At 53.2% G+C, this 19,748-nt stretch overlaps 1 protein-coding gene across 12 annotated transcripts in view; it reads right to left on the bottom strand.

Moving 5' to 3' along the window:
* KIRREL3 (kirre like nephrin family adhesion molecule 3) overlaps nt 1-19,748 on the bottom strand; it is a 341,383-nt gene that overhangs the window by 5,823 nt on the left and 315,812 nt on the right. For 11 of the 12 annotated variants that reach the window (XM_030022476.2, XM_030022467.2, XM_030022469.2 and 8 more), the window contains 6 exons: nt 18,203-18,329; nt 12,361-12,461; nt 12,047-12,245; nt 10,859-10,894; nt 7,574-7,681; nt 3,351-3,460 (listed from right to left, as the gene is read on the bottom strand). In XM_030022476.2, coding sequence (XP_029878336.1) covers nt 3,351-3,460; nt 7,574-7,681; nt 10,859-10,894; nt 12,047-12,245; nt 12,361-12,461; nt 18,203-18,329 — 681 coding nt within the window. The remainder of the gene's footprint in view (nt 1-3,350; nt 3,461-7,573; nt 7,682-10,858; nt 10,895-12,046; nt 12,246-12,360; nt 12,462-18,202; nt 18,330-19,748) is intronic. The other variant, XM_030022468.2, reaches the window with a different exon arrangement.

Here is a 19,748-nt window from a genome sequence, read left to right as displayed (position 1 = left end):
TTTGGGATCATCTCTGTCACGATTGCTCCTGGCAGTGGGGATGGTTCCTTTAGGATCAGCCACCCCATTTCACAGACGAGGAAACTGAGGCATGGAGTTCAATCAGCCAGGAATAAAACGCAGTCACCCAGCCACGATAACAGAGGAGGTTATGCCATGTCCGAGCCAACGATGCTCTTCAACCCCCTAATCACAGACGAGGCTCAGCTGAAGTGGCGTGCTGATGCAAAGCACCCCGGCAGGAGAGAGAAAGCTGCTGTTGTGATTTATTTTTTTCCAGGATCAGACCCTTTAACGGGCTCTTTTACCTCCAGCCACTGGCTGCTGTTTGCTCTCTGGCCCCTGCGGGCTGGCAGCCTTTTCCCTGCCCGTAGGCAGCACCTGGCAGAACAGCTAACGGAGGCGGGGGAAACGGCACTGAGACAATGTGAACATATGCAAATCAGACAGCATGACGTGTATCCTAAGGTGTTAATGAATTTATAGATGCATGAATAATTATTTGTGAAAAGCACGGAGAGCTGCGGAGGTCACAGATGGCTGGAGAATAACAAATGCAATAGCATTTAGGGGGGGAAAGAAGAGTCACGCTGGCATTCTGCAGCCAGAAACGCTCCGGCAAGGCAGAGACACCATGGGAAATGGAGGAGCAGAGGCACCATCCGTGGCGCAGAGGGTGGATCTCTGCTCCCAAAGCTTGGCAGGAGCAGGTCGGGCCATGCTGGACCTCAGGGGCTTGGGCAAGGGTCCGGGATGGGGAATGAAAAGGCTGATGCGAAGCAGCAAGGTGTTGAGCAGAGGGGAGCTGTTAGCAAGCGTGGCCTGCTTTTCGTTAACATCTGCATTAATGATCTCTCCGTGAGAGCACCCAGCATGTTAATGAAATTCGCAGTTGATGTTAAACTGCAAGGTGTTATGAACATTGTTGAGGGCAAGCAGATCATTTCAAAGGACGCCGTCGAGGTTGAACCCAGGCTGGAAATATCACAAGAAGCTTAGGGAAGGCAAAGGAAGAAGCAGCGGCAGAAATAATGCTGGTACGGGGAGGAGGGAGAGCAGGGAGGTCTCGGGGTGAGGTAGGGAGCAAGCAAGGGGTGCTGTGCTCCTGCAGGAGAGGTCTCATCACTGCTCATTAGCAAGGATGAATTTTTTTAACTTGATCCATCATTTCATTGACAAAGTCAGAGCATCTTATTAGGAACGTGTTTAGCCTCCGAAGCCTGGGTCTTTAATGGCCAGAGAAGGACGGTCACACTGGCTGTCGGAAACAGCAAGGAGCGGGATGAGGGAGGGCGGGGCTGCCCGGGGACTGAGGAGAGAAGAAATTGGGAGGTGTTTAATGGGAAAGCTCTTGCTGAGGGCAGATGAGGCTGGGGGGGCTCCAGTCCAGGCAGGGGAGGGGGCTTTGATGTCTTCTTCCAGCCGGTGCCAGATCTGCCCAGCGTCAGGGTCAGAGACTATGGCCCATCTCTTCCAACCTCTTGAACAGCGTTGCTCCAACAATGTTATTTCCAACTGATGTATCTTCAGCAAAAGCGCCTGGATTTGGCAAAGAGAGGGGGAGAATCACCTTCTCCCGGTCCAGCAGCCAGGCTGTTACGCTCGTTATGTTGTATCCGAAAGTACTCAACTTTGCCTGCCCCATTCGCACTTAAATAGCCCCTTAATACCGTGCTGTAACCAAACCACCTCTCCAAAGTCTTGCTAATAAGCTAAAGCTCTGTAAACCTCTCCCCGTAAGGCACTGTTTTCCCAGGTATCAAGTAAATGTTGTCATTTTTTTCTGCACCATTTCCATCCTGCCAGCATCCTTATTGAAATGTGCACAGCACAGCTCTGCGCTGCTCCGGTACCAGCCTCATCAAGGGCACACGTTGATGTGAAATCACCTTCTGGCTCTGACAAACAATCTAAGAAAGTCCCCACGATGTCTTGCAAGATCCTGTGCCTGGCCTCCCATGACCATCCTCTTCCTCATTTACTCGTCAGCGGTAAATGTTCCTCGTATGTCTCCTCCGCTGAGGCTTCGTGCGTGCTTCCAGCTTGGTGGTTAAGGTCTTGAGTGGCATTCGCGCTGATCTCAGCCCCTCCTTTGGAAGCCAGTTTGGCGCTGTTGATCACTGTCTATACAGATGGTGGTACGGGGTCCTATGGAGAGGAACCTCCTCATTGCCCTTCATCTCAGCAGATTGCTCCAAACCCGAGTCCCAGCCTCCACCGTCCTTCCACCGAGTGAAGCCTTGCAAATCCCACCGTGGATATGCAGACTCCTCAGGGCAAAGCCCTACTGGGAACAAAGGGTCTTGCACAGAAACCTTAGCGGTGCTGGGATAACATGCCAGATTGCCATCTCCTCCCGCCTTCTCATTTTGAGGCTCCTTTGCTGTATATGTGCACCAGCAGACATTGATTCTGCCCACCCTGCGATGCTCAGCCTTGCCTTTCCGCCAGTAATTCATCGAACAGCTTTTGCAGACAGGGCATACTGATTCTTACACGTGCTGCCCAAAAAACCGGAGGGTTAGAGCAGGAAAAAAACCACCCAGCAGCCTAGAAAGCAGCCTCTTCAATCCCTTCTCCCTTTCCTGTCTGCTCTTTTCTCTCACCTTTTACAGCCGCTCACCTTGCTTTGCCATTTGTTCGGCTTCTATTTGTCACCTGCAACATAACACCAGCAAGCAAAAGCAAAGGCAAATTGGGGCTGAGACACGGAGAATGGCGGTGACACCAGCGAGAGGAGCAGCCCGTGGCCAGGCTGCAAGGATGCGCCAGTCCCTGCGCTGAGGCTGAATTTTCTGGGATCTCAATCATCGGCATCTTGCCCTGCCCGTGTGGTTTGGTTCCCTCGGGCAAAGGCAGCGGCCCCAGGAGGGTGACACCCCCCAGGTTATTACAGACCCAGGTCCAGGCTGGCCCCACACTCCCGGCGTTAGCAATCTGCAACCAACTGTGTGCACATACGTTGTTTTTGCACATATAATTCTCTAAAGTGCATCCAGGAGAGTGCAGTTCTCGCTGGCTAATTAGCTTATTATTATATTGTGCTCACCTATTGCGTGTCTACTTGCAGTCTGCAGCTCTTTCCCCACGCTAGGTGGTAAATTTGCCTTGCAATCAGCCCGGCGGGCAGCTGGGCTACTGCAATAAACCTCTCCCAGCTCTCCCTCCTCATTAGCAAAGTTTCACTCGAGGAGCTTTTATGGCAGGAGAATGTGTATCTCAAAAGCAAGATTTTTGGAAGAGCATCTTTGCCTTGAGTGGGTATTACGGCACTGAACTACACGTGCCTGGGCTCGTTACCATCAAACACCCAGAGTAATTGCTTATGGGGAAAAGAAGTAAATCCTTACCATCAGCTGCTTGATGGTTGGGTGCTCCTCCGTCTCCCTGCCAGAGGCTGGCTCCTTGTGTACGATCTCCACGCGGATATCGTTCTTGGCAGAAACCACACCTTTGAGATCTGGGCAAAGAGCGAGATGGAGAAGGGGTTAGTTGAAGGCAATCATGGAGCATCCTCAAGGACCCAACTGATTGCTGAGAATGTCCAGCAGCACCGGGGAAAATTAACCCTGGCTTAGCAAGCCCATCCGAGAATTGGGGGAGCAATATTTGCATTGCCGTAAGGTATGGGCATGTGAAACCTTCACCTCTGGGGAGCTCAGATTTCTATTTTAATTCTTTCGGGAGCTTGCTTAGTCTCTGCCATACTCGTGGTGCTATTAACAGGGGCTGGGCTGCATCAGGACTGCTCAAACAGATGGCAGGCTGTTTGTCCAGACTGCTGATATACAGTGTCTGCTCGGCGAGCACATGAAATATTGCTCCTGAGGGATGTATCAGCTCTTCTCTGATGCCAGGAAGCCCCTGAGAAAAGCCTTCCCCAGGTTTGGGGTGCAGATGCATATGGAAAAGGCCAAGCAATGAACAAAGATGTAGCCAGGGCTTTGGGAACGACAAAATCATCCCTGGCTGCTGCTCCAAGCAGCCTGTTTTCATGCAGGGCAGAGAGAAACATTTCTGGAGAGACTCTCTGCCTTCCCTGAAGGTGTCAGGCGTGCTTTGAAGAAGTCACTTTAGCAAAATTAAACCAAAGACACTGAGCAGCAGGAGCAGAAACGGCCGCGCGAATCCAAGATGAAAAGCAGAGATGGATGCAAATCTGAACAGCGAGATCTAAACAGCTCCCAGCTTTGAAGCCGGGCTTCAGCCTACGATCTGGCTCTCACCTCCCAGGATGGCTGCGCCAACCCTCCTGGACCCAAAACTGCCTTGAAGAGCTGGGCTCGTTAGATCTACCTCCAGCCGAAGGAACCGGCAGCGCCCTGCCAAGCCAGGACTGCACCGACTTAGTCCAGCAAAGGCTGGACCATGCAGGAGGAGACAGTGAGTTTATCTGTAAGCCAAATCACGCAACCAAGACCGGCTTGAAGCTCCAGCCTTGAATAAATCCATCTCAGCATCCCGTGCCCTTGGTATCTGCAGCCCTGCTGTCACCCCCAGACGTCTCCGAGTCTCAGGGTGCAAGGCAAAGGGTTTGGCTGGGAAGTTACTACTGCTTTTTTGTTTTTTTTTCTTGCTGGGACCACAGTCCTGGTACCGGAGCCTCCATCTTTAATCACAAGGAGAAGCTAATTACTGTCTTGCACATCCTCTCCCAGGAGTGTTCCCCCTTAAATAACTCTGGGCCGCTAAGTCACCAAAGATACAACAACAGACGTGCATTAAAGACTTATTTTTTTTCTTTTCCAGAGCCTCCAGGCTCAGTGTGTCTGTACCTGCTGCATTTTTTTGCTGCATCTCCCCAAAGCAAGGCCAGGAATTGCCTCCCCCAGTGCCATTAGTTGCGGTCGACAGCCTGCTGCAGCCATCAGGAGATGCCTTCTCCAGAGTTACTGCTGGGTCGCCTTGTCCCCTCTGCCAGGAGCTGTGCGGAGCCGTCCCTGCAGCCTGCCGATGGGTTTTGTTTGCAGGCTGTTGTTTTAAATGAAGCAACAATGCTCTGGTATTTGTCCTGGGAGAGGAATCTGCAGTCACACTGGTAGGAAATGAGTCCCTCTCCTGATATCCAAGTGCTCTGCTGGTCCCATCACTCCTGACCTGCTCTCTGTAGTACCTCTGCTGATTTCACACCACTAACCATGATGAAAGTCCTTTCCTCACCACCTCGGCCTGGTGCTTCTACCTTCCTAACGCTCACCTGCCGCTGGAGATAGCTGCCACAGCATCCAGTTTGCATTAGCACCTGCAAAACTGGGATAAAAGCCCTTCGCCCTGGGACAGCTAAGTCCTCCCCTGCAGGGTTTTGCACCATGGGTGTTACTCAGGGGCTGGTTTAGCTGCTGATGCTCCCAGCTCCCCCCAAAACCAAGGAGGGACCCTGTTTTGGCAGCTCCAAGTGGCTTTTGGAGCCACATGATGGGGGACCAAGCAGCCCCACCGCCACCAGCACCCCTTGCTCCCTGCACGAATCTCAGGCTGGGGAACCCCACCTGCACCCAGGATTTGCTTCGTTAGCACCGCGTCATCCCAATCCTCTTGAGCGGCAGCCCTGGCGAGCACCCGGCAAAGCCTCTGATACCGAGCTGGCGTTCCCGGTTGGGTCCAGCTCTCTGGAAAAGGTTAAGCTGTTCCTCCTCCTATTTCACTTTGGGGAGGGAAGGGAGATCAGGGCAAGGATCTTTGCTGATCTCTTGGATGATCTCTTGCTGCTCGCTTGCGCCGATCCCAAAGCGAAGCAGCACAGAAACCTTGTGGGAAGCACAGGGACCCGTGCTCTGGTCCGGCGATGCTGCAGACCTTTCCCCAGGACACGACAACCGGGGTCCCCACAGCATCCTACACTGTGGGAGGTGCCGAACAGCGGCGATGCAGGGAGCATGCAGGGAAGATGCCCAGACCCAGCAGCTCATTGCGTATAGGAGACCAAAAAGTCCTAAGTGGGACAGCACTGGAAACACGGCGGAGAAAAGGGACTTCAAACACTGCCACGCCACCATGTCCCCAGTACCCTCTTCCCAGTATGTATCCTCCCATCCCTAGAAAGGAAAACGCCTCTTATTCCTGATTTACCCCTGGGAATCCAAGGGACGAATCACACAAGGCTTTTGGGTGGGATGGGGTCGTCCCCTCCTGGAAGAACAAGCTCTGCTTTTTCCCCCAAGGACCTGCCCATCCTCTGCACGCTTCCAGCTTGTGAGGGACTCTGAAAGCTGGCACCTGCACCACGTCTTTGATCTGTTGTCATGGCGTTAGTGTTAAATCGTATGTCCCATAAAGAACCCTGTGCCATCTGGTTACATCAAATAAGAGGAAGATAATGAACCACATGCTCGCCCCTGCTCCGAATGATGCGGTGTGGGGAAAGCACGGCCGATTACATCCGATCATTGACATGGTAACACGGCTTGGCCCCTGCTTTCTTCAGGTGCTCGAATCGCCCATCACTGCTGAATGATCTCCGCGACATTGAATTGGCCTGCTCCTGGGTCCTGCCCATCAGCAATCCTTCCGCAAAAAGCAAGATTAGTGACTGCCCCCCATTTAATTTGTTAATACTTGCTCATGGAGGCTGCAAGAGTTCAAAAAATCAGGGGATAAAACAGGGAGAGGCATCATTATTGCTCTTAAAATTAAACACATTTCTGCCACGGGAGGCCATACGTTCATACCCAAATCCAGGAGGAGGCTGGTGTCTTTGATTGCTTTGCAAATGATCAAGAGGGGGAAAAATAAAAAGAAAAGAAAAACAACTGGGTTTTCTGGCACATACACACAGAGCTTGGCATCCCGGCATCCGTACTACACGTCTCCCGAGCCAGAAGCAACGCTGAGTATGTCCTCTTCTCCCCCGTGGCCTGAGATGCTCCAAATAATCACACTCCTCTCCCTTCTGGTTTGATGCCTTTTCATTTAGCCAACAATCCTCCTTTAATTTCCCGGTGTCTTTTCAATGAGGCAACATGATGCCACGCTGTTTACTCCTCCTTCTCCGCTACCTGCATCTCTCATGTTGCTTTAACTTGTATTCCCACTACAGCCAGGCTTCAAAACCCACATCCCATGTAAAACCCCTCAGCTGGCTGTAATATCCCACTAGGAAATATGCATTTTACGTCAAGAAAAATAGAATTAAACCAGAAGCAGAACAGAGAGCACAAACCTAGGAGGGTTTTTAAGCGCCGATGCGGCATGGTGAGGATGCTTCTCCCTCTTGGACATCAGGATTTCTCCAAAGGAGGGATTGAGAGCAGGTCCCTTTGCAATCCCTTTGCCCCCAGGAAACCCCTGCACACCTCCCGAGCTGCCTGTGCTGCTAACGGGGATTAGCATTTACCCTGGCATGTTTATTCCACATGCTCCAAAACCCTTTCCTTTTCCCGCAGGGCTGCCGTTCGCAGCCGAGTGGCGCTGAACATTTGGTAGACCAACATGAGGAGCAGATTGTGCTGGTGCCGTGTCAGTAAATTCAGCCGCTAATTTCTTTGTGACCCACTCTATTCACCGCCCCCCCCCCCCAAGGTTTTAGCCCCAGCCCTGCCCGAAGGAATGCAGCAGAGCTGGGGGAGACACTTACTCCTCTGGGAGCGGGCGCAGCAGAAGGCGACGATGGTGGCCATCAACACCAGGAACGCCACACCAGCCCCCACGGCCACTCCGATGATCACCGCCATTGGTACCGACTCTGCAAGAGGAAGGAGAGGGAGCATGAAGCTGGGATGAAGGTCGGAGACGTGGCTTTTCCCCACGGGACCCACCCCCGGCTACTGGAAAGCGGCTCGGTGATGAGCCTGGGGAGGGTTTTGGGGCCAAATGGACCTCCTTCCCCGCTCCCTCGTCCCTGCGTGGGTGACGCCGGCATGGGCTGCCCATGGGACACCGGTGTGCGCTGCAATTTGTGCAAGCCCTGATCTCTCTGTGCCTCAGTTTCCCCTGGGAGGGAGAGAAGAGGAGGGAGCCAGAAGAGCAGGTTAACAACTGCTCTCAGTAGCACCCTGCAGGTTAATGAATGAGTATCTCTAAAGGATGAAAAGTGCAAAAGAAGACAGCGTGTTAATATTATTAAGAAAGAGAAATGGCATCAGAGCAGGCTGGGAGAGAGGTTAGAACTGGGATGGAAGGATGGAGTAGGGCACTGAGCCTGCCTGCCATAGGCGGTAGCTCAGCTGTCTTAGCAGGCGCTATTAAGTATATATGGATGAATTAACCCAAGAGCCATCATTCACAGCTTCTGCCTGTTTTATATCCTAATCTGCCTTCTCCCTTGGCTTATCAATTCCGTGTTCCTTCCGTCAACCCCTGAGGGTGCTACAAGGACCGGGACAGGAGGGCTGGCCCGTGCCAGGGATGAGCAGAGGCCAAGCGGCTGTGGTGGACGAGGGCTGTGGGACATTGGATGAGCGCACTGGGCTCTGCGGAGGCAGCCCGGAGGAGCAGAGCCTGCCGCAGCGCGGGGGTTACATGCTCGCGTCCTTCTGCCTACAATAACTTTGTAGCTGGGTTCCCGGCGGGGATTTCAGACCGCAGCTCCGCCAGCAAAGCTGATTTATTTGCGCAGATCCAGTCAGCAGCTTGTGAGGTGCGGGGAGGGTGGAATATGCAATCACATTTATGGTGAGAGGGTCAGATTTGCAGCCCGAGAGCCTTGTTATCTCCCTGCTCAGTTCCTCCAGTCCCTCAAAGCACAGCTCCTACTTAACAGCGAGTGTTGGGTTGGTGCCTGCTCTCTGGATTATTGCCAGGCAGTGACAGGCAGCACTCCCACTCGCAGGACACCAAAGCTGTGGGTACCACAAATTGCCTTCCTTGGCTGGAATGATAAACTGCATCCTGCAGACCCTCTCCCCAAAAGCAGCAGATACCTATAGGTCCCCATTCCTGTTCTCCCTAAGCATCCTCATAGGCTCTTGTGACCCCATAGCGGGCCAAGAGAGGGGTAACCCTTTCCAGGATGGCTGGCTAAGCCGGGTGAGTGTGTCCTCACCGCTTTCCTGGACACCTCCAATGCGTGTTTTCTCCTTGCAGCTCCTGCCTTGCAAATGGATGGGACGAATTTAGGGAAAAATGGATGTAGAGAGGTGGTCCTCTTTCCTCCTCACCTGTGCAGGTGGAGAATGTGAATGCTGCTGGACCATGGGGACACATGGGTGATCTAGCTGAGAAACAAAGCCCTGCAGCCTGATGGCTGACACTCGACTGGGTGATAAGGAAACCATTTCTCATTGTCCACTGGTGTGGAGCTGGTGTTGACCACGAATTTCATCCTGGACCTGAGATCACAGATCCTGCTTGTGCCTTTTAGCCTTCCTAAGGGGCATGCATCCTTACTGGTGGGACTGGGGGGAGTTGTAATTCCACCAGCATCTTTCCCATGTAGTCAGCAAAGGGTTTTTTCATTGTTATCTAAACCCAGCTGGGACAGGGGAGTTATAAAGTCACTTCATGTTACCCTTTAGCAGTAGCCATGGGGCCTCATGGGTCCTGAGCCCTACTTTGAGAACTGCAGGGTGGTAAAAAAATGGTGCTGGCTGAGTTTAGCCTCTTCTGCTCACACTTGATGTAAAAAGAGCCTTTCATTTTCCCCGCTTAGCTTGTTGTTTCAAGTGATTCAGTTGGTGGTTTATGCTGATGCTTTTCAGTTTCTGGCTTGCTCATGAATTTTCTGCCTGGGCCTGCTGGTCCCTTGATGTGTCACTTGTCACTCGAGCGGGGTCACAGGTGACATGAGTCACCACTGAGTCAATCGCCAAACCTGCTGAGAGCGCTCACCACTGTGGTGCGAGAATTCCCCCGGGGCCTCTGGTGAAAAGGCAAGTCCCCTTGAGTGCTCTGCAAGGCTGGAGCTGGAGCTCACGTAGCAGATGCTGGAGCTGGTTCCAGCTGCACCAAGGAGCTCATCCTAAAACCAGCATCCTCCAACGCACCAGCTGAGCCACAGCAAGAAGAAACTGGGATTTTCTTCTCTGGGTGGCCTGAGGCCACTTAGGCAGTGCTCCTACCAATGGAGGTAACTCGTTGTGGGATTTCTTTGGCTCTCCCAGGGGAATATGGAGCAAAAGGGTGAGGAGACAGGAGCCTGGGGTCCCTGGGAGTGCTTGCTGGCTCTCAGCTTTGGCGGAGTGGGATCTGTAATGCAGAGCTAAGCAAGAAGCAGGTAGTGATGGTGATGAAGGTGATGGAGAATCATGCAGGGAATGGGGTGGGGAAAGTGCCCTGGGCTCTCCTGAGCTGAAAACAAAGGTAAATGCAAAAGGGCAGTGGCAGGAACCAGCAGCTGGGACGGTAAACTGTGTCCCGAAGACAAGGGCGAGATGAGGAGGAGCAGTTTGCTGGCTACGTGCTCCCCCATGAACCCTGCTCTGGTGCAGAGGACGAGGAAGGCACAATGGCAGCACATCCCACAGCATCTGCCCAAACATCCATTCAGCCCTGCTCTGGCTGCTGGCTAGCACTCTCCCAAGATGCTGAGACAAGCTGATGTCTGCAAATAACCCCGGAAACTTGTACTTCTCCCTCTTTTTTGCCCCATAATCGCGCTTAAGCGGTCCCTTTTGCAGCACTTTAAAATGCGGCTGCATAGTATTATCCCCCTCTCAGTGGCTGGGGAGCTGGGGCACAGAAAGGCAGCGTTGGTTTGCAGAGCGGGTCAGTGGCAAAGCAGAGACCGGACCACTCCAGCTTCTCAGTCCGTGCCCCACTCACTGCCCTGCAGCTTTTCTACACCCCTTCCTACCCTGCCCTGCCCTGCCCGGCCCTGCCTGCCCTGCCGAAAGCTGCCGGGCCAGGAGGAGGACGCCGGGTCCTCAGGTGTGGTAATGGCTGGGGACAATTCACATTCACCGTCAGCTCATGATTTCCATACCTGCTTGAATACCAGCTCCTGATTTCATTTCCGTACCTGTTTGAAAATAAAGCAAGTGTCCACAGCCTTGCACAGCCCAAGCGCACACGTCAGTCTTCCTGAGCGCTCAGCCCTCTGCTCCGCTTTCTGCTCTGAGCGCAGGGATGTCCCCATGAAGGGGATGTCCTCTGCCACCCTACGGCATCCTCAGCCACCCTACGGTGTCCCCCTGCCCAGGGCAGGGGTGTCCCCTTGCATCACCTAGCAGGGATGCTCGGATCTCAGATGCGGAGTCGGCTGCGGACTCGGATGTTGTGGCGCCGGCTCCGACCCGGCTCGGCTTCCCGGCCACCCTCCGCCGGGACCCAGGCTTGCCGCTGAGCGCTCCCGCTGACTGGCAGACGACCTGGAAAAACCACTGGCTCTGTTTGCGTTGGAAGAAGCCCAAGGCTAATTTTAAGGGGTTCATTTAGCTCTGATTTAATCTGGACGGCAGCCTTGCCTATAAATCACGGCTTAATGAGGACAATCCACCTGCCTGCCCTGGCATTTAATAAAATAGAAGAGAACTGGAGTCCCTCCAGGAGCTAAGGGTTCCTCACAAAAGCCATCTCCTTCCCTTGCTATGGAAAGCCCTGAGAGAGGAGATCCCCTGGCCATCCCCTGAGAATTGCTCGAGGTGCCTTTGAGGCTGGGTGGGTAAGCCCAGCCCTGCAAAACACGTGCTGGCATCGTGGCTGGTGGCCAGGACGGAGGGTTGCCACCAGCCCAAACGCCTTCCCCCCGCTCACTCCCATCACCGCGGAGCAGTGGGGTCTGGTAGGAGCAGCCATTCCTGTTTCTCCAAGGCTATAAATGATCTTCCAGCCTGTGGCAGTGGCATCACCTTGTGCCGTAGGGCAGGGAGTGAGGGGTGCAGGATTGGCCTGTGCCCTCCACCTTCAGCAGGACAGGCAAAATGGGGCAATACCGTATCAAGCAGAGACTCTGCAGGGCTTGTCCCACCTCCTGACCCTCTGCCAGGACCAGGTACCTTAAGGATGCGATCCTATAGCTAGCACGGCCAGAGCATTTTCACCATCCTTCCTAATTTCCTCTTTGACATCCCAAGAGCTTTTCTGAGCACCTCCTGCCTCTCACAGCATCTCCCCACTCTTACAGCCCGGCCAGGTGCTAATTCCCGCTGCCCACCTCCTCAGCGATGCCCACCTTGCTCTTTGAGCCGGATGATCTCTGTGTCTGAGCCGAAGCTGTTCCAGGCAGTGCAGTTGTAAATGGTTTGGAAATCGGCTCGGACGATGTTGCTGATGGTCAGTGTGGAGATAACGCCCTCATCTGTGCTGACCGTCTCCACCGTGTAGCGCCCGGAGGTCCCAGACTCCAGGACGTTCTCCTTCCAGGACCAAGCCTGCCAAGCAAGAGAGGGGTCAGCCTGGGGCAGGTTTGCCCACCGTAGGGCACCCTAAGGTGTGCAGGATACCCACCATGCCCCACGAGGTGCTGCCCCATGGGATGGTACTCACAATTCGGTCTGGCGGCGGGGTGCTGCGGATGAAGCACTTGATCTGCCCTTTCTGGCCGTGCAGGGCGTGCTGCGTCTGGGTGCTGGAGATGATGGGTGGCCCTGCAAGAGAGAGGAGAGGGATGCTGGTGTCTCACATGGGTGGCTGCAATACAAGGTACTGGGGGAGGTGTTAGCAGAGGCACGGAGGGACACTGGGGTCCCTCTGTGAGGGGGAGGGATGGAGCAACAGCTCCCTCACCTCCTGTGATGCAGAGGGACACGAGTGGGGCTTTGCTTTTTGCTGGTTTTCTGCAAAGCTCCCACAAAGCACCAGCGCCTCCCCATCTCTGCTCCCACATCCCCGGCGTTGGACCGTGACTAAATCACCCTGCAGGAATCTCCTTGGTGAACCCGGCCTCTGAGAAGGGTTCTCTGCTCCAGAAGCAAAGCAAGACCCCAGCCTACCTGGTGTTCCTCTTCTGTGCTCTCCCAGATTTGTTAAGCAACCATTACACTAATTGCTCCCCAGGTGCTTAAGGAAGCAGTAGGAGGGCAGGAGGCACTGATCGGCAGCCACCATCAGTGACCTGCAATCAGCCTGCCTGATGCGGTGGAGAAATTTCTGCTGGAAAAGCCTTGGGACCCCATCAGCTGGGCTCTCCTGTGCCATTCGGATGCCGAAAGGAGCCCAGCCTGGCTGGGAAAGGCTCTCCCTGAGCAATACGAGGCCAAACGCACTGGCTGAGGCGGCTTGTGAAGGGCAATGTCCTTGTCTTCCCTTGGTGGACACCTTGAAGACACGGTTGGGAGAAAAGGGGTTGGAGAGGAGAGCACGGCTTGGTGGGATTAGTGTGTCCCCCACACTTCCAACAGCCCTGCGGAGGGGACCTCCCCCTGAGGAAGGAATCAACCCAAGGGATCCAGCACAAGAGCTGGGTTCCTAATTGCTGTTTATTAGCCTCCTTAATTAAAGCAGATTTGCATTTCTATGAGTGGCTTACCGCTGGCAGAAAAGAAAACAGCAACAGGCTGGGCTGCAGGCAGGCAGCACAGGGCAGGGAGAGGGAAGAGGCAGGGGCTGGCAGATCCCCCCCTGCCCCAGCTTGGCTATTTCAGATGTACAGTCTGGGTTGTCACTCCTGGGTTTGAGTTTGTCAGAAAACACAGTCTTGGTGTCATGCCCATCCATGCACACGTGTGGAGCGATGTGCAGACACCATCAGGCTCCATACCGGCCATGCAAAGTGGAAGAGATGCAACAGGAGTTGCTACAAGAGGCCAACATACCGCTGGGGACAACCTCAGCTGGGTCTTGAGCCCAGGTCTCTGGGATGGTTGGAGAGGGAGAGCTTGCTGTGCTCATCCTCTCTCCCATCCTTTGTGGATTTGAGAAACTTTTCCCATTTATTCAGCCCGCCTTGCCGCTGTTGTGTTCCTTTAAGAATAAAGTCTCAGGGATTTGGGGTAAAGTGGGGAGAAACAAATTTGCCCAGACTGATTCTCATCCAAATTGCCCATTTATGAATTTGCAGAATGCACAAAGATGTACCGAAATGCTAAATTCTTCACTCTGGTACATTCATACGTACAGTTGCCTACTGAAATTATCCCAGTAACACCTTCCCGCACCAAACCTTCACACTGCCCAAACACTTCCCACTGAGATACAGCCCTATCCTTCCTCCGCTATGATGTTCCAAGGTGAGATGCACGGAAAACTAGCTCCGTGAAGTGCATTTCACCGACCAGCAACCAGACACACGGTTCTGGCAGCTCAGGAAATTACTGCTGAAAGTGAGCTGCCGTCAAAATTGGTAATAGCAGGAGCTGTGCGTGAAGGAGAAGGTCAGGACTTGTTTTGATGTAGTGGTCATAGCTGTATGTTAGTGGAAAAGACAAAAAAAGACATTTTTGTTGTGGTTTTCTGCCCAAATGCTCTTCTTCAAGATGTTCTTCCAGGCACGCTCCCAAGGCGTGCATTCTCATTTATCCATCGCTGAAAGCCCATCTTTCAGAAGTGCTGGCTGGGGTCTCAGGAGAGTTCGGTTGATTCCTCGCTTTGCCTCCCTTCAGGAGGATGCAAACGGCACCTTGCCTTTGTGAAATAGCTCTTTGCAAGCATACCCAAGGTGGCAACGCCAGCTAGCCTTGGCGTTCACTCCCCACGTCTGGTGCAAGAGCAGAACCGTGCCGACAGCCAAGTGTGATGGGCAGATGGCCCTAAATGTGTGCTGGGGCTTTTTCCCCCTGGACGGGACATGCGATGGGGACCCATTTGGTCCCAACATCCTCCAAGGGTGGCACAAGGCATGCAGGATGAGCTTCTTGGCTAGCTAAACATGTGCTAGGTGATCCTCCTGCTCGCCTGCCCTGATCACCGCTGAATCCCAAGCCAACAGAGGCAAGAGCAGCGATGGGATCTGTAGGCCAGGCCTAAATAATAATAAAAAAAAGCCATCTTCTTTCTATTTCAGTGGTTGTATGTTACTTATAAATTCTGGAAGAGCTCCAAGACTGGGTGACGCTAGAGAAAAATAGCTTAATAATCATTAAAAGGATCATTTTCCCCAAGGCGAGTGGATTTTAAATGGCACAAATGCCAACGGCTTTGGGTTTTATTATTGCTTTAGGAGTTCAGAGTCGAAGGCTTATCATCATGATAATAGCGTATGACTAAAGACCATTTGTGAGATGAACATGCCCAGAAATAATAGCATGAAGTTGCAGCCTCTTCACATTTGAGGCCGGCGTTTGATTCTCCACCAGGCTCTGGCTCCTTATGAAAAAGCTGCCAATCTCCGGCTTGGCATTCAGCGCTAAGTGTGAGACAGCCCACAGGCAGGAAAAAGGCTTTAAACAATGTTGCTATGGATATAAATGATGGAGCTATTGGTTGCAGTTATTTTTAGCACGCCGGTGCCAATTTATTTGTGCGGTCCTGGCGGCTCGCACAAAAGAGAAGGCAGCTTGCTGACTCGGGAGCCTTGGAGGAATGAAAAGATGGCCTTGACTTCTCCAGCCTGCTTGAGTCCACCTGAACTTTTCCTCCCAAGCCCTCGAAAAGTTGGAAATGGTTTGGCAGGAGAGGCCGGTTTAACTCCTTGTTTCCTGCAGAAGCCCTGGGCTGGCTCGTGCTGCCTGGAATTGCAAGGGACCATCCCAAGGTCTCCATCCACAAGCAGTGGTGGAGACATGCTTGATGAAGCTCTCAACATGCTGCTGCAGGCATGAGCTGAGGGGACACCATGCTGTTCTCCTGACCAAGCAGTGCAGCAGGTCAGCCCCTGCTGTGCTCTCAGCTCTCTGGCAGGCTCGGCTTGCTTGTTGTGGTGAATCCCAGGCAAATTAAATCCTGAATTAGCCACCCAGGGTTGTCCAGCCCTTCTAACAAATGTCTTCTTGCAGAGCAAGATGGGCAGGGGTGGTGGTCACTGCTCAGCAGCCCCTGCCAAGCCGGGACAATGCCTTGACGGACTGTACCGCAGGCAATCCTGCTGTGAAGTTGATCTTGGGGTGCTTCTCCTATCGGGGTGGGAGCTTCAACCAGGCTTGTGTGCAGTCAGGAGCATCAAGAAGCTTTGGCTCATGCAGGGGCCATAAATCCGACTGCTTCTGATTTATGATGGCACCAACAGTTCCTCGCTTCCTTTTTGCCTCTGCTGCTCTGGCCCTGCCAAACTCTGCTCGTTTGCATAATCCTCCTTCCCCTTAACCAGACTTTGAATCATATCTGCTTCCTTTCAGGCTGGTGGCCTCACGCTTTGGCACAGGGATGGGCTGCCAGCCTCTCTCTGCAACTGCAGACCTGGCCGGCGAGGCTGCCGGTGGGGAGGGCAGCGAGACCCGATTGCAGGGAGGGCAGGAGGATGCTCTCCCACCCCAGCATCGTGCTGCCACAATTTGTGACTGTTTTGAGAGTGGATGGGCTGCTACAGGCAGGATTGCAGGCTCAGGCTGGGGCAGATGAAGATCCCTCAGTTGGGGTCCCTGTGCTTTCGGTGGGATGGATCAGCCCCTTCGAAGCCCGCGTGCACCGATCAGAGTCTATGCAGCTAGCCCAGAATAGACACTTCTAAATGCCTAATTTTACTGTGACGAATCCCAGCCCATGGAGAAAGGCACCTGGTAATACCAAGACAATTGTATCACCCTCTGGATTTAAAATCACTTGAAAATATGAGGCGTTCAACTTCCCTCTCAAATTACAGCAGAAAAGACTTTCAGCAGAATTCATTAGCTGGATTAGACACACCGTGCCGTGCTACCGGAGCTGGAGGGCTGCTCCAGCTGCAGGACGGGCAGCCAAGCCCTGGGGCTTGGTGGATGTTGGACCTGGGGACGCTGCTCTGGTGCTTGCCCACCTTGGTTCTCCTAGCTTGGAGAGCCAGGAGACCATATCGACCTGGAGGTGTGGGATTCTCCCTTGGTGTAGGGTTCAACGCCTGTGATGGCGTGTCCCAATGTTGTCACCTTGGGGTTGCACCGAACCCCAGCAGTGGATCCCCCAGCAGCACGTCCTAGTGGGATGGGATGCTGCAGGCAGTCGGCTCCCGGGAAATGCTCAAAGCTGAGCGGTGAACCTCACGGCACAGATTTCATTTGCTCCCCTGTCAGCTCTGCAAGGCGAAAAGCTTACGCTGCAAAGCTCTTGAGAGAGGCTTTTCTATGCTGCACGCTGCAAACGGCCCAGAGCCTGCCAAGTGCTTTGCTCTGTGTTCAAGGCGGCCACGTGCCTGGTAGGTGTCAGAAAAGGAGCAGGTTCTTTGTTTGTGCTAATTTGTTGCTTTGTTTTCCATGAGCTAGTTTAATTGTAATTAAAACCCAGCAGCCGCCAGGGAAGGAGCATGCAGGCACCAAGGAGCTGAGTTGAAGTCAAGGGAGTGGTTGATTTTCAGTTCCCTGCTGTGTTGCCCTTGGCTTCCATTTCTAGCATTATAGAATCATAGAATAGTTTGGGTTGGAAGGGACCTTTAAAGGTCATCTAGTCCAACCCCCCCTGCAATGAGCAGGGACATCTTCAACTATATCAGGTTGCTCAGAGCCCTGTCCAACCTGACCTTGAATGTTTCCAGGGATGGGGCACCTACCCATCTGCATTATCTGCATTTAAAATCAACGCTTGCCGCTGCCTCTGCTGCTTCCCCACTTATTTTCTTCTCTTTGTGACAGTGAGCGGGGACTGAAGCCTGCCAGTTTGTCATGCAGGTGAGAGACAATGCAAAATTCATACTCTATTTCTACTATTTGCAGCCTGCCTGGCTCTTTCCCTTCCATATTTAGGCTGAAATATGTTACCGGCTGCTGCGGGGTCCTGGCCAGGTCATCATTAAACTCCAGAGCTCTGGGTGCGGGTCTGGGCCACATCCTGACACCGTGCTGGGTGAGCCCCAAGAAGCCGTGGAGGAGCTATATAGCACTGCTGCCTCGCACAGGTGTCCTCACGTGGGCTCTGAGAGAGTGATTAGGCTGCTGGTCTCGGATCCAGGCTCAATTCCCAGCTCTCTGGATGTACAACAGAGACAACAGTGCTCTCCGACCTTGCAAGGGTTTTGCAAGATAAATCTATTAAAGATTTAAAGACGCCAGCTCCCAACTACTCAATAAACCCCTGTTGATAATAAGCAACCATGCAGGTCTTAGATAATGTTGGGGTTTTTTTGCTTTAACCCATGCATCTCCAGGCAAATGAATGCAAAATCCAATTTAGTCATGTTGCCTGCAGGGCAGGACCCTCCCTGATCCAACTGTGGGTAGGATTCGCTCTGGAAGCAAATATCCGAGGGGATAATTCAGCAATGTGAGCAACAGGAACAAAGCAATGAGATGGCAGGACGGAATAGCAATAAGAAAGCAAGAAGTACCGTTGACGGTGAGCGTCACCTCCCGTTCCCCCGCGCCGACCCGCGGGACCACGGCTCGGCACACATATTTTCCAGCGTCTTCCTGGCGGACGGACTTCAGGGTCAGCTTGTTCTCATTGCTCAAGACCTGGAAGAGAGGAGAGGGTTGCTTTTGGGAGGGCCGATGCGAAGTAGAACAAGAGACGTGTTACAAACTCAAGGGCAGCCTAGAGAAAATGAAGCGGATGAGCCCAAAGTCTTACGTGGCATGGAAATATCACTTATTGCTGTTGACCAAGGAATAAAGAAATGATCCAGTTTTGGGGGGGAAATATAAGTCCTGTTTCTATTCATTTGAATTTTTACAAACACCAGTTTTGCAAGAGGTTCAAAACACAAGAAAAATTTTGGTAGCTGCAGTGACGTAGCTGCCTTGTAACCCGGAGCAGAAAAGCCGTCGAGAGAACCAGGCTCCACACTTGCATTTCCACCTTTGCGGGTGCAGGGGAGGCTGCCAGGATTGACTCGGGGATTTCAAACCCAGAAGTGGTGGGAAACCAACCTGGAGAGCTGGCAGCCCCCTGGAAACTGGGTCTGGATAGCCAGGGAAATCTCAGCTGCTTTTAGCAAGCCCTCCCTACAGACCAGCTGCAACGTGGCTATCAGCCACGTTGCCCTCCTGCCCCAGCAGTGCAATTAGCAGCTTTATTAAACCTTGAAAATTGCTGAAGCAGAGCGATCTGGCTGAGGCTGTCAGCAGTATCCCGGCACTGGTGGTATTTAAAAAACCATGGCAGTTCTACAACAAATAGTGGCTTTCGGAGCAACGCGTTTCCGTGCTGGAAACGTGTGTGTGGGAGCTAATTCGTCCCTGTTGCCCTTGCCTCTCTCCCCCAGGACTTTGCAGGCTGGGGCCAGCCCATCACCTCTCCTCCTTCCACCACCTGCTTGCCTGGTGAGCCCCCGGCTCTGCTGGTTGCTGCTCCCACAGCTGATGCCTTCAGAAATTAGTGCTCATGCAAAGCCCTGAGTGATGGTTGGACATGGATCTGGGTCTCCCTGTAGCAAGAAGATGGGGGTCTCACCCTTAATGTGGCATGAGGAAGAGGCACAGAGTTTCAGATCCCTTTTAAACCCACTGTTTTAGCATCAGTTACAAAGATACCCATGCAAATGCCTGTGCTTACTTGGCCTCACCCTCACTTCGGTCTCCGATTTGTTTCCTTCTGGGAAAGTAGAAGGATAGAAGGCAATCCTGTGGGACTTCGACCTGGCTCTGAAAGCAGAGGGGCTGGGAAAAAAAGCAGCCCTGATCCCACATCCCACTGCGACGGCTGGCCACTGATGGGCTTTACAAAGCAGCATCCCCTCGGGGGAGATGGAGGCGGCTCTGCTGACCAGTGCAAGCATCTCTGCCGGGTTAAACGAGCCGGCAGGTCTGTCCTGACGCCCTGAGATGCTTCAAGCCAGCACAAGTCAGCTAGAGGGAGCCAAATAAAAAGGGAGAAGGCTGCTCTGCCTGCATGCTGCCTGGGTGCTGCCAGTTAGCGCAGGCAAGCCCTGATGT

This window comes from Aquila chrysaetos, chromosome 8 (genome assembly GCF_900496995.4).
Source record: "Aquila chrysaetos chrysaetos chromosome 8, bAquChr1.4, whole genome shotgun sequence".
Lineage (NCBI taxonomy): Eukaryota > Metazoa > Chordata > Aves > Accipitriformes > Accipitridae > Aquila > Aquila chrysaetos.
This window is presented reverse-complemented; position numbering and strand designations above follow the sequence as displayed.